The 13238-nt window shown below is 38.6% G+C and overlaps 1 protein-coding gene across 4 annotated transcripts; it reads right to left on the bottom strand.

The window, feature by feature from the left end:
* Positions 1-6902: 6902 nt before the first annotated feature.
* Positions 6903-13181, bottom strand: PHOSPHO2 (phosphatase, orphan 2). 4 transcript variants are annotated; one of them, XM_067027530.1, is made up of 4 exons: positions 12874-13181; positions 12320-12353; positions 10368-10542; positions 6903-7665 (listed from the first exon to the last, which is right to left on the bottom strand). In XM_067027530.1, exon 4 carries the CDS (start codon positions 7637-7639, stop codon positions 6914-6916), a length of 726 nt encoding a protein of 241 aa, XP_066883631.1. In that variant the 5' UTR covers positions 7640-7665; positions 10368-10542; positions 12320-12353; positions 12874-13181; the 3' UTR covers positions 6903-6913. The 4 variants fall into 4 exon arrangements, with proteins under 4 accessions (XP_066883631.1, XP_066883633.1, XP_058909542.1 ...); XM_067027532.1 differs by having other exon boundaries at positions 12908-13173; XM_059053559.2 differs by having other exon boundaries at positions 12999-13173.
* Between the last annotated feature and the right edge of the window lie 57 nt (positions 13182-13238).

The following is a 13238-nucleotide window of genomic DNA, read 5'->3' as shown; positions in this document are numbered from 1 at the left end:
GCTGTTCTCAGCTCCAGAGGCTGTCAGCATTCCTTACTATATGCCTTCTTCCATCTTTAAACCAACCATGGCATGTTGAATCTTTCTTGGGCTTTGAATCATTGACTTCCTTTTCCGCTACCAGCCAGGAAAACTCTCTGCTTTTAAAGGGCTCGTGTGTTTAGGTCAGGTCCACCGGACAATCTATTTTAAAGTCAATTGTGCCATAAAACATAACCTAATCATGGTAACAAAATACATCCAATTCACAGTACTGGGGATTATGCTTGGCATGTACACAAGGGTGTGGGAAATCTCAAGGGACTATTTTAGAATTCTGCCTACCATGGTTATCCTGGAGTCTTGTGTGAAGAATAGAAGGTTCCTCTACCTCTCTATCCAATAGCCTTCTTCAGTTCCCATTTTTAACTCTAGCAGCTCTATTTTTTTTTTTTTTTTTTGCGGTATGCGGACCTCTCACTGTTGCGGCCTCTCCCGTTGCGGAGCACAGGTTCCGGACGCGCAGGCTCAGCAGCCATGGCTCACGGGCCCAGCTGCTCCGCGGCATGTGGGATCTTCCCGGACCGGGGCACGAACCCGTGTTCCCTGCATCGGCAGGCGGACTCTCAACCACTGTGCCACCAGGGAAGCCCTAGCAGCTCTATTTTATAAGTTCACCGTTCAGCATAGTAAAACTGGTCACAAAGAATTTGCTTAGCTATGAGGGGAACACAGAGATTCTTTTGTTTTCAAAGGAAAAATTTTAAGAGAACAAGAATCTTACATTTTATTGTAAAAAGCCTAGTTAGTGTGCATCAATATATTTGTTTCATTAACTGTAACATAATCTAATGAGACAATAAGGCACATATTAAATTTAGATATGTTTATATTTTAAAATAAAGATTAAGACAGATTATCTAGAAATAATAAAACATAAGATTTAGAAAAGATTAACACAATTTAATGCCAACATGTTTGTATGTTCCAGATATGAAGTACTCAGGAAAACAGATAAGCAGAACACAAGACCCTATAGATAAATGAGCAAAGGACATGTCTAGACATTTAAAAAGAGGAAACAGAACAGACTAAAAGTTGGACTGCAGTGAGCTAACATTGAGTGCATCGTATGTGTGTGAAGTGCTGGCATATATGACAAGTACAGGGCTGCTATTCAGACACAGGAACTGTTATGTCTGTGGCCAGAATCCATTCTTGTTTGGTGCTACTGTTCTGATTGGTTGGTGCCTGTATTGCAGTGGTTGCATGTCGCAACTAAAGATCCCGCAGCGAAGATCCCAAGTGCCACAACTAAGACCTGGTGCAGCCAAATAAATAAATAAACAAATAAAAATTGAAAAAAAAAGAAACTTGAGGTGTTGAGAGGCTAGTAATTTACCCAATCCAGGGCTAGAATTCAAATTCAGGTCTCTTAATCTAGAGCAGAGCTTTTAATCACCATGTTACATTAGGAATGAAAAATGAGATACTACAGTTTCTGTTCCTGGAGGAACTGGGACTGGACTAACTAACCATTCCACTGTAAACAATAAGAAAACTGGACAAAATATATGAAATAGCACTTTTCAGGCACTGGACAACAGGCAGTGCAGGAACCCTGAGAGAAGGGAAACAGATGAGGTGAGCCCTATAATTGCCTGCATTTCTGCCTGGAGACATTTTCCAGCCTGAGGTGCAGGGAGGGAGAATCCCAAGCGGACCATGGTAGTCTCACTGAGTTGAGGAGATGGAGAGAAGTTTGGGGAGGCACAATTGTCTTTTTGTAGGACAGAGTACCAGAGAGGACAGAGCTAAATGGAGAAAGAGTTTCAGAAATCTGTAAGAGGGGTTGTCCCCATGAGTCTATGGTGGAATATAAAGACACACATGCATAGGGTGAAACACTATAGAAATCTGGGCAAAGAATGATCCCAAGAACTATAAATCAAATAATTCCCAGAGTTCACATAGAGCTTGAGGATAACTGAGTTCCAATCAGAGGCAGAGAAGCACATGGTTTTATACATTGGGGAACAAAGAAGGAAAGGGGACAAACAATGCTTATGTTAAAAAGGCAAAAGAAAAAAAAAGATGGATAGATAGAAGAATGGACAGGTATGTGATAAAACAAGCAGAGTAAAATGTTCTTTGGGTTTGTTGTTGGTTTTTTTTTTTTTGCGGTATGCGGGCCTCTCACTGTTGTGGCCTCTCCCGTTGTGGACCACAGGCTCCGGACGCACAGGCTCAGCGGCCATGGCTCACGGGCCCAGCCGCTCTACGGCATGTGGGATCCTCCCGGACCGGGGCACGAACCCGTGTGCCCTGCATCGGCAGGCGGACTCTCAACCACTGTGCCACCAGGGAAGCCCATTTCTTTGGGTTTTAAAAAAATATTTATTTATTTGTCTATTTGGTTGCGTTGGGTCTTAGTTGTGGCATGTGGGCTCCAGAGTGCTTGGTTGGGCTCGGTAGTTGGAGAGTATCGGCTGTAGAGCATGCAGGCTTAGTTGTGCCGCAGCATGAGGGATCTTACTTGCCTGACCAGGTATCAAACCTGTGTCCCCTGCATTGGAAGGCAGATTCTTAACCACTGGACCACGAGGGAAGTCCCCAGAGTAAAATGCTAATGGTAAAATCTAGACAGTAGATATCCATGTGTTGACTGCAAACTAAAGTATTAATACAGGAGTATTATGAAAAACTTTATGCCCATAAATTTCACAACTTACATGAAATGGACAGAGTCCTTGAGAGACACCATGGTTGTTTAAAAGTATGTCCAACACCGTGGTGGTTTAAAAGTACCTCCACTGAAAGGTAGAGCCTAACTCCCCTCCCTTTGAGTGTGGGCCTTTGTACTGTTTTTTTTTTTTTAAGTTTTTTTTTTTTTTTTTTTTGATGGGGATGATTTTTTTTTTTTTTTTTTCGGTACATGGGCCTCTCACTGTTGTGGCCTCTCCCGTTGCGGAGCACAGGCTCTGGACGCTCAGGCTCAGCAGCCATGGCTCACGGGCCTAGCCGCTCCGTGGCATGTGGGATCTTCCCGGAACGGGGCATGAACCCACGTCCCCTGCATCGGCAGGCAGACTCTCAACCACTGCACCACCAGGGAAGCCCGATGAGGACTATTTTTAAAGTCTTTATTGAATTTGTTATAATATCGCTTGTTTTATGTTTTGGTTTTCTGGCTGTGAGCCATGTGGGATCTTAGCTCCCCAGCCGGGGATCGAACCTGTACCCTCTGCATTGGAAGGCAAAGTCTTAACCACTGGACCGCCAGGGAAGTCCCTGTATTGTTTTAGAATACAAATAGAATATAGTGGAATGGATGATGTTTGATTTCTGAGACTAGGTCACTAAGGCATCATGGTCTCCTCTTTGCCCTCTCTCTTGGATTGGTCACTTGGCAGGAAACCATGTCTTCAGGACATTCAAGCAACTCTCTAGAGATGCCCATGTGGTTGGAAATTGAGGCCTCCTGCCAGCAATCAGCAGTAAATTGAGATTCCTGATAACAATCAGTGAGGAACTGAGGTCTCCTGCCAAAAGCCATGTGAGTCAGCTACCTTGCAAAGCAGATCCTTCAGCTCTAGTCAAGCTTTTCTATGACTAGAGACCTAGCTGACATCTTGCCCTATTAGAGATCCTGAGCCAGAACAATCCAGTTAAGGGCTCCTGAATTCCTGAGCCACAGAAATTGTGAGATAATGAATGCTTAGTTTTAAGCTGTTAAATTCTCAGGTAACTTACTATGCAGCAAGAGATAACAAATACAGTCACAAACTACCAAAGCTTACTCAAGAAAACTATACAACCTTTACCTATAATCTACAAAAGAAATCAAACTAGTAGTTAAAACCTTCCAGCAAAGAAAACTCCAGGCTTAGATGGCATCCTTGAATTCTATCAAACATTTAAGAAAAAAATACTATCAGCTGTTACATTGTTGCTCCTTTCAATGTCATCTTTTTTTTTTTTTTTCCTCTAGCTATCTGATGCTTTTTCCCTCATTGGTTATTGGCAGTTTTAGAAGAATGTGATTTCATGTGGTTTTCATTTTATTTTGCCGTTTGGGGTTCATGAGGGCTCTTGAATCTGTGGTTTGATGTATTTCGGCAACTTTGTAACGTTCTCACTATCTCTTAAAATATTGCTTGTTTCATTTTCTTTCTCCTCTCGTTCTGGGATACCAATTTCCTATGTTAGATCTTGCTATATCTTCTATGTCTTAATTTCTCTTCTGTATTTTCATTGTTTTGTCTCTCTCTGCATTATTCTGGATATTTTCTTCTAACTTGTGTTTATTCACTAACTCTCTCTTCAGCTATGCCTGTTTTATTGTCAAATCCATCCATTAAGATTCTAATTTCAGTCATGTTATTTTTCAGTTCTAGTATTTCCATATTGTTTATGTAATTTTCAGTTCTTTGCCAAAATTCTCATAAGTTTAGACCTCCAATACTTGGAGGTCATGCAGATCTATTTAAATAAAAACTTCTGCTGGTGTTCATTTATATCTCTTGGTGTAGCTACTTTTTACTATGTGCTTTACAATGTACTTACAAAACTGTTTAGATTTTGAGGCCTATTGCATTAATTTTCTATTGATGCTAACAGTTTTACCACAAACTTAGCATCTTCAAACAACACACATTTATTATCTCATAGGTTCCGTGGGTTAAGAGTCCAAACACAGCTCAAAGGGCCTCTGTTTCAGGGTCTTACAAGGCTAAATCAAGGTGTCAGCCTGAGCTGTGATCTCAGCTGAGGTTCCACTATGAAAGGATCCACTTCCAAATTCACATGGTTGCAGTATTCAGTTCCCTGCAGACTGTTGGACCAAGGACCTACTTCTTGCTTTTGGCTAGAGACCACCCTCAGTTGCTTGCCATGTGGCCCTCTCTGAAGGCCAGTTCACAACATGGCAGCTTGCTTCTTTAAAATTAGCAAGGGAGAGAGTTCCCTAACAAGATAGGCATAAGGATCTGATGTAATATAATCATATACACATAAATGATACATCCCATCATCTTTGTGGTACTGCATTAATTAGAAGCAAGTCCTAGATCACCTTCTCCACACATACCCTCCCCCACCCACACACAGAATATGAGCTTATAGGGATCATAGGGGGTTACCTTAGAGTCTGCCCACCATACTAAGGATATTAACTTCCTCTAAGAGAGTTCAGATTTGCTTTAGTCAAGCACCTGGGAGTTCTAAAAATCTTAGATAACTTCAGTCCAATTTCAGGGATTGAGAGTATTCAAAGGTGAGCTGCCAGCCCTTTGAAGGCCTGTTTACTTCTGAATCACCGTTACTCATGATGGGCAGCCTTTTGGGATCCTTATTCAAAGTAAGGGGAAGGGTTTATCACTGCAGGCCTCATACTCCAATACCTCTTCACCTGTGAGGGTCCCATTAAGACTGTCAAGATAGCCACTCAGTATGTCAGATACCACTTACAGAACTGGCCAACCCTTTCAGGGAAAAGCAGCTCACCTACCTAAGTTTCTGTGCTTCCTTAGTTGACAATTATTGTCAGCTCTCTCATGTCTTTAAGCAGATATTTTAAAAATTTTGTTCAGCTATCAGCTTTTCCCGATGTACTCTGTAGAAGATCTGGTCCAAATTCCTTGATCTACAACTACTAAAAATGAAAGTCTTATTATTATTTTTTACTTGCATAATTTATAATTTATTACTGGCCTCAACTTGTAGAGAAATCACAATCTATAAGAGTGTTTCATAAATAAAATAAAATTCAAAAATAAAAAAAAGAGTAAGTGTTTCAACATAATCTAACCTATTAATTTAAAGCAAAACAAAGTTTACTTTTTCAACCTGGAAAAAAATAAGAGTACAAATTTTTTTCCCATAAAATTACATTGAACATTTTTATTTCTGGAGCTTTCTATATGGAAAAGAAAATCCTACCATTATTACATAAGGGATATTTATGCCTAAAACATGTGAGCCTAGAAATTAACACAGTACTGTACAACTTTCTAGGTCAGTTAATATTTTGCTAATATCCCTATACGAAAGTTTCTTAAATGTTGAGTATTCCTACAAACTATATATTGTATCACGCAATATTTCATTGCCAAACAGAAATAACATACTGATTAAATCAGCATTCTGGAGTTACAGTCTGTAATAATGATATAAATTTAAAATACTTGAAGAACATTAATTTGTATTTCATTTCAAAAGGAAAGTGTGAAATTAATGAACACTTGGGCAATAGATACTGCATACCCATCTCTAAAATTAACTGATTCAAGAAAAAGAAAATAAAAAAAAGATAAAAGAAAAAAAAAAAAGATAAAAGTAAAATTAACTGATTCAGAAGTAGTGTATTCTTATGTGAACTAAGTATTAGGCTTATTTTGAAGATCTGTAACTGCTAGACATACTTTGGAAATAAATACCAAAGAAAGTAAAATATAAGACTATTCTCTCTGGGAATAAATTTAAAAATATAATCTACCTATTAACCATCTTTGGTAGAGTCCACTAGTTGCACTTACCTCAATTTTGTACTCTACTTTTTTCCATTTTTCACAGGCGTATGACCATCTGAAATAAAAGCTATATTTTTCATCCTTCCTTGCAGTTAGGAAGGAGCATTGTGACTAAGTATTGGCCAGTGAACTTTAACTGAGGGTGCAACCTTCTCTCTCACTGTCCTTGCTGGTCAGAAAGTTGATGTGAGGGAAGGAGCTTGAACAGCAATCTTGGATCATAAGTTGGAAGTCAAGTGCTGAGGTTGGTAGAGCAACACAGAAACTTTGAGATACTTAACTCCGAAATTCTTTTAAGTGAGAGGGAAAACTTTTTTCTTTTTTTAAAGCCACTGTTATTTGGGGTTTTAGTTTTATGCTGCTGTATTTAATCTTAACTGATACACATTTCAATTATTGGCATATTACTCCTTTATTAGAAATTTTAAATGAGAAATTATTTCAACACCTGAAGACCAAGATACAACAGAAGACTCCACAGGCTCAAGATTTTGAGACATCCTAGAAAGAGTTTTCTGTAAAGTATATCCTTTCCGTGGCATGGCAACATCATTCTTCTTTAAAAAGGTTACTGGGCAGACATCGTTTCCGCCATCACCTATATAAACAATTCGTGTATAATTCACTCCTCGTTGTAACTGTTTACCTACAAATTCTACCAAAACTACATTTTTGCAAAGATTTGGGGGGCACCTAGTGCAAGAATGAGCATGATAATTTTCCACAGTGAGATGACCATCGCTATCAAAAGCTGCTGGATTTGTAAAGACTTTATCAAACACGTCATGAAAATTGGTAGCTTCTAAAACCCAATCTATGAAGACTGAATTTGAATCTGAAATAATGATGCAGTCAAATTTAGCCTTGTTCTTTCTTATAAAGTTTAAAAGTTCCACCATCCCTGGAGTGAAAGGCATTGATATCATTGCTCTTTTCATTTCATCTTCTCTTACACCTTTATCTCCCAAATACTTAAAGACTCTGCCCATAAATTCTGTCCAAAATCCTTTTTCATAAGAATCTTGTAGTTCAATAGGAAGCTTTTTCTCTGGAGCACATTGTACAATCCAGGTGTCGCTATTATCATCTATGATTGTATTGTCAAAGTCAAAAACCAACAAAAGTTTCATGGTTCCAGAAACAGATTTGGGTTACCCTGCAAAAGAAGAAATATTATTCCCCAAACATACTTGGTTCTACATATCTAGCTATAGTATCTATTTAACAAAATTACTCTTAATCTACTGAAACAAAGGATGAATATAAACAAGTTAAAATGACTAAGCATTCTAAGACTACCATTTAAGCACTTTTTCCTAAGAAGCAAAGTTCATATTTGAGTATGTTAAATTAATGGAAAACAGGGCTTCCCTGGTGGCGCAGTGGTTGAGAATCCGCCTGCCAATGCAGGGGACATGGGTTCGAGCCCTGGTCTGGGAAGATCCCACATGCCACGGAGCAACTGGGCCCGTGAGCCACAATTACTGAGCCTGCGCGTCTGGAGCCCGTGCTCTGCAACAAGAGAGGCCGCAATAGTGAGAGGCCTGCGCACAGCGATGAAGAGTGGCCCCCACTTGCCACAACTGGAGAAAGCCCTCGCACAGAAACGAAGACCCAACACAGCCATAAATAAATAAATAAAATTTAAAAAAAAATTAATGGAAAACAGAATATATAAAAAGGATACTCAGGGTATTATTGTGTTCCTGGGGGGTGATTCTTTGAGCACTCAGAATTAAACTAGAGAGCAATCCAATGAGAGAAGTAATGAAACAATTATTCCCTTACACTTTAATTCAGAAAAGTTATAAAATAAGACAGAAAAAAATGTAGGCTAGTCATTCTTATTGTCTTTAAATTATCAATCACAAACTTATTAGTTTAAAATGTTTACAATGAGCCTCATTTTAAATAATAGGTCATGTACAATATATATTCTCTGTGAACTAAAACTCTGACCAAATTTAACATAATGTGAAATCTTGCAAAATTTAAATAATTTTTTAAAAAAGGTTTTTAGCTTGAAATCATCATCAGTGTTATAACCAAATGGTTGCTTGATGTGTTGTACTTGAAAGTCTAACCAAAAAAAAAAAAGAAAGTCTAAACAAATTACTTGAACTAGAGGTCAGTTACACTAGAAGTAACTTTTGTTAACAATTTTCACATTTATTTATATTTTCTCTACATAGTTTAGCTCTGGAGTACCAAATAATCTGGATATATGTGAATAATCACACTGCTTTTGATATGACAATTACTCATGTCTCTTTTCATTAATAGATAATGAAGATCATTAACTTAAATCTCAAGAGAAAAGGAATGAATCAACAGATGGTATAAATGAAAATTATCACATAAAAAAGATAATTATACAGACTTCCCAGGAAAAGCTACAATTAGTGTCTGTAAACAAAAAAAAATTATTTTAAAGAGTAACTGATATTTTTATAGATATCACTCTATACCAGATACTGGACTAAGAACCTTACAATATCATCATCTGTCATAAACCCATTTAGTAGGAATTATTATTATCCTCATCTTAAAAATATATAACTGGAGCTTAAGTATTAATTAAGTTGGTTAAGTATTAGTTAAATGGCAGAGCTAGAATTTGGACTCAGGTCTGCCTGACTCCAAAGTTCATGCTTTAGTAATACACTCTAGTGCCTAAGAAATGGAATAACGACTACTAATCAGTTTAAAAATAAAATATTAAGTAGGTCATTTTGACGAAAAGATGTTTAATAACATGAAAACATTCATTAATCTCGAAGTACACACTAACCATCTATGATCTACTTTACAACCATTCTGAAGTTTTAGCAAGAAATCCTAAAATGAAAAGTGAAGAACCCCACCAATAAGAAAAAGAAGAGATCAATTAAAAATAGAAAACATGGGGGACTTCTCTGGTGGTCCAGTGGTTAAGAATCCACCTTCCAATGCAGGGGATGCAGGTGTGATCCCTGGTCAGGGAACTAAGATCCCACATGCTGCGGGGCAACTAAGCCCACGCACTGCAACTGCTGAGCACAGGGGCCACAACTAGAGAACGCATGTGCCTCAAACTATAGAGCCCAAGCGCTCTGGAGCCTGTGCACCACAACCAGGAGCCCACGTGCCACTATGAAGATCCCGAGTGCTGCACATAAGCCCCATTTGACGCAGCCAAAAAAAAAAAAAAGAAAAAAGAAAACATGGCATTTATCTACATGTATTCTTTGGTTTATAATGATAGATATCCAGTAGGTGAAACTGAGAATGAGCTCACGACTCATATAAGAGTAAGTATTTTTTGCCTCTCAATTTAGAATATCTGGAGAATAACTAACCTAGAGGACGTATCTCCTGTTGTATGAATTTAGATGGTATATAGAGTATTCTGATACCCTGGATCCATGAATCTCTAGATGTCTAATCCAGGTGTCCCTGATTGGCTTCCAGATATTTAAGTGCAGAAATCACTTTCCCATAGAAACAATGTAATAAATAGCAATAAAGCACAGTTGACAATCACATTGGTAATGCACCTAAGCACATTTTAAATTAAAATGCTTTTTAGGCATTCTGAATTTATACATAATTTAAAAAATTATTTTCAAATGTAACTCATTGTTGGTTGAAAAGTGTTTCAAGCCTAGACTTAATCAGCCACAAGTTACTAAAATTCCTGCACTATTAACCTCCAAATAAGATGTATCATAAGCCTGAAGTTAACAAAGTTCCAACTGTTAACTTAGTTCCACTGTTAACTATTAATTTCTATCTACAAGTGTACTTTTCTTAATTTCAGATCTTTTTCCATTAGTTTTTTCCCACCACTCAACATAAACCTTTATTTAAAATACTTACCCAATTTAGTATTTCCAAGACAATTAATCTTACTTCAGCATGGAGCTTAGGTTAAACAGTCATGACAATCTTCAGTTTTAAACATCAGGCAGTTTCTAACCAACATTACTCCTACTCTATATGCAGGGGAAAAAGTCTTCTGGTTCCAAGCAAAGGAATGGAGACTTCTTAACTCCTAAAATTAATAAAAGTATTTAAGATATTTAAAAATTTACATTTTCTAGTATGTTTTCTCTTACATCAGAAAAGCACCTATAGCAATGGGAGGAATAAAATTTTGTTTAAACAAAAACCTTAAATACAAAACAGGGAATGTTATGTGAATATAAGCTCTTATCCAGTGGATAAAATCACAGGTGTTAGGCTGATTATGTTAAGAATTCCAGATTCCAGTTTTTCTTTTTACTTGTTAAATAATAGACAAAACCCACATTCTGTTGCCAATAAACTTTCAAAGATTTAGTGCTATACTTGAAATAAAAATGTCTCCAAAAATTAAGGATGTGTAGAAAGATTTAGTGAAAGTGAATCTATTTTGAAATCAGTTTGTTAAAATACCAGAAGCAGTTATTAACTGTTCTCTCTGGAAGCATGAAAAGTATATATTTTGTATGTCTGCAATGTTTCCAGGGTCTAACAATAGCCTATGTGCTTTCTTACAATAATGAAAACTAGAAACTACATAGACATCCAAGAATAGGGGATTGCTTAAATAAGATATGTACATGATAGCCATATAACAGACCATTTATTTAGTGAGTAAAAGGTAAGATGTTCAAATTAAACCAACAAGTCACAAAACAGTATTTACAGTATAATCTCATTTTTGTTTTTAAAAAAGAAATGTCTGTATACAGTGGTAGCATCAATTGCAGTGCATTCTTTTTCTACACCGATTTTGTAATAAAATATTTTCCCCGGAATGACTTAAGCTCATGTTTCAGATCAAAGTGCATATGCTACCTTCTTAATTTCACAACAAAGAAAAAATAATGAGTGGTGGCCATAGAGGGTAAGTCAAATGATACCTGAACACTATGCCAAATTGGCAAATTACTGACACCAAATATTATAAGATTCAATCATTTTGGTAACCAATTTAGTTAAAATTCCACAGAATTTTTGTTAGGAGGTAATCTCCATGGGTCTCTAGTGGCTCTGCATATCTTACATGCAAGGTACTCACTGCCCTTTGCTCTGGACTATTGCTTCAAAAATGTATGTAAGGGCTTCCCTGGTGGCGCAGTGGTTAAGAATCCTCCTGCCAATGCAGGGGACACTGGTTTGAGACCTGGTCCTAAGAAGACCCCACATGCTGTGGAGCAGCTAAGCCCATGCGCCACAACTACTGAGTCTGCGCTCTAGAGCCCGTGAGCCACAACTACTGAAGCCCGCACACCTAGAGCCCGTGCTCCACAAGAGAAGCCACCACAATGAGAAGCCCACGCCCCACAAAGAAGAGTAGCCTGGCTCACTGCAACTAGAGAAAGCCTGCGCGCAGCAACGAAGACCCAACGCAGCCAAAAATAAATAAGTAAAAAAATAAATAAATTTATTTTTAAAAAAGTATGTATAGTGAACAGTCTTGAAAGGCATGTTTATTGTCCATTATAATAAAGATCTGGATGCCCTAAGCTCAGGGTTCCTGTCCTGTAATGCAATAGTCCATGTGCAGGTGACTTCTGGCACGCTTTGCATCATCCTGTGGCAACTGGGGCAAAATTAGTGATATTCTGGCTGCTGCTACTGCTGTAATTCATCACTGTTCTAGGGGTCTGCATCTTCTACAAAACGGTGGCAGCCTAAGTTGTTAGCATGCAAGTAGGGTAAAATCTCTGACTCTTCTCAGTTCTTGACATTTTAAAAAATATGATTCCAAAAAAACACCAATGTTGTATGCGCAAAAACTATATTTCTGCCAATAAATATTTTATTAATCCTTTCATACTTACCAGCATTATTACGATGGATCATCTGATAGAAAACCTGAAGAAAAACAGTACAACTATGTGTAAGAACTTCAGTGATTAAAAATCTTACCTCCTTTCATATTGAGCAACTTCAGTTTGATGCCTAATGTGTATGTGTCATAGTCAACTACCCTGTAATGTAATCATTTGTACCTCGCCGTGTTAGAAAAGGATCTTTTGAAACGTAGCCCATATTCACTCTTAACAGGGTTTTGTGTCCTTAGAGGTCTGATTGGTCCTCTAAATACATTCAATTTATCATACTGTATTTACCGAGCAATTAAAGATATCTTAAAGGCCCTAACGTGAATGTTATAATCCAAGTTTAAACATTGCGATTAAAAAAAAAAAACAACAACTAAGGCCCATCTAGTCCAGATCATGCGTTAGAAACCAAAATACTTAAAAACAGATTTTCTGTCAATTAATCCCTGAGTTTCTATAGTTGAGGGAAAAGGGCTTTGCCGTTCACCTTCCCCCCCCCGCGAGGTCTGTGGGTCACACACGCCAAGCCCAGGCCTCGCTCTCCCGCACACCTGCCGGGTATATCCCGAAACCAGGGGCAGGGACCTAGTCGGGTGTCGTTCCCCGAGAGGCGCACGTTGGATGCCGATGGGAGCACCAGGCCGGGGCCAGCCGGGTCCCAGGGCTCGTCACTGACCCAAGCCAGAGACCCGCAGCCGTTCTAGCCTCGGCGCCGCTTACGAGGAATCTGTCCTCCGGCCCACTCCGGACGCCTGCAGGGGAGGACCGCCCCATTCGCACGCACGGCCTTGACTTCCCGCGCAGGCGCAGCCTCCCTTCTCCAGCACCACAGCCCACAGCTGCGCGTTCTTCGTTCCTCGGCGACGACTGTCGTCACTTCCGGCGGCGTTGCTAAGCAACTGTGCGGTTTGGCTAA

This window comes from Kogia breviceps, chromosome 2 (assembly GCF_026419965.1).
Source record: "Kogia breviceps isolate mKogBre1 chromosome 2, mKogBre1 haplotype 1, whole genome shotgun sequence".
Lineage (NCBI taxonomy): Eukaryota > Metazoa > Chordata > Mammalia > Artiodactyla > Physeteridae > Kogia > Kogia breviceps.
The sequence above is the reverse complement of the archived record's forward strand: the minus strand, read 5'-3'. Positions and strand labels throughout refer to the sequence as shown.

What these genes read in the sequence shown, in the direction of transcription:
- PHOSPHO2 (XM_067027530.1), bottom strand. Translation starts at nt 7,639, where the DNA reads ATGAAACTTTTGTTGGTTTTTGACTTTGACAATACAATCATAGATGAT.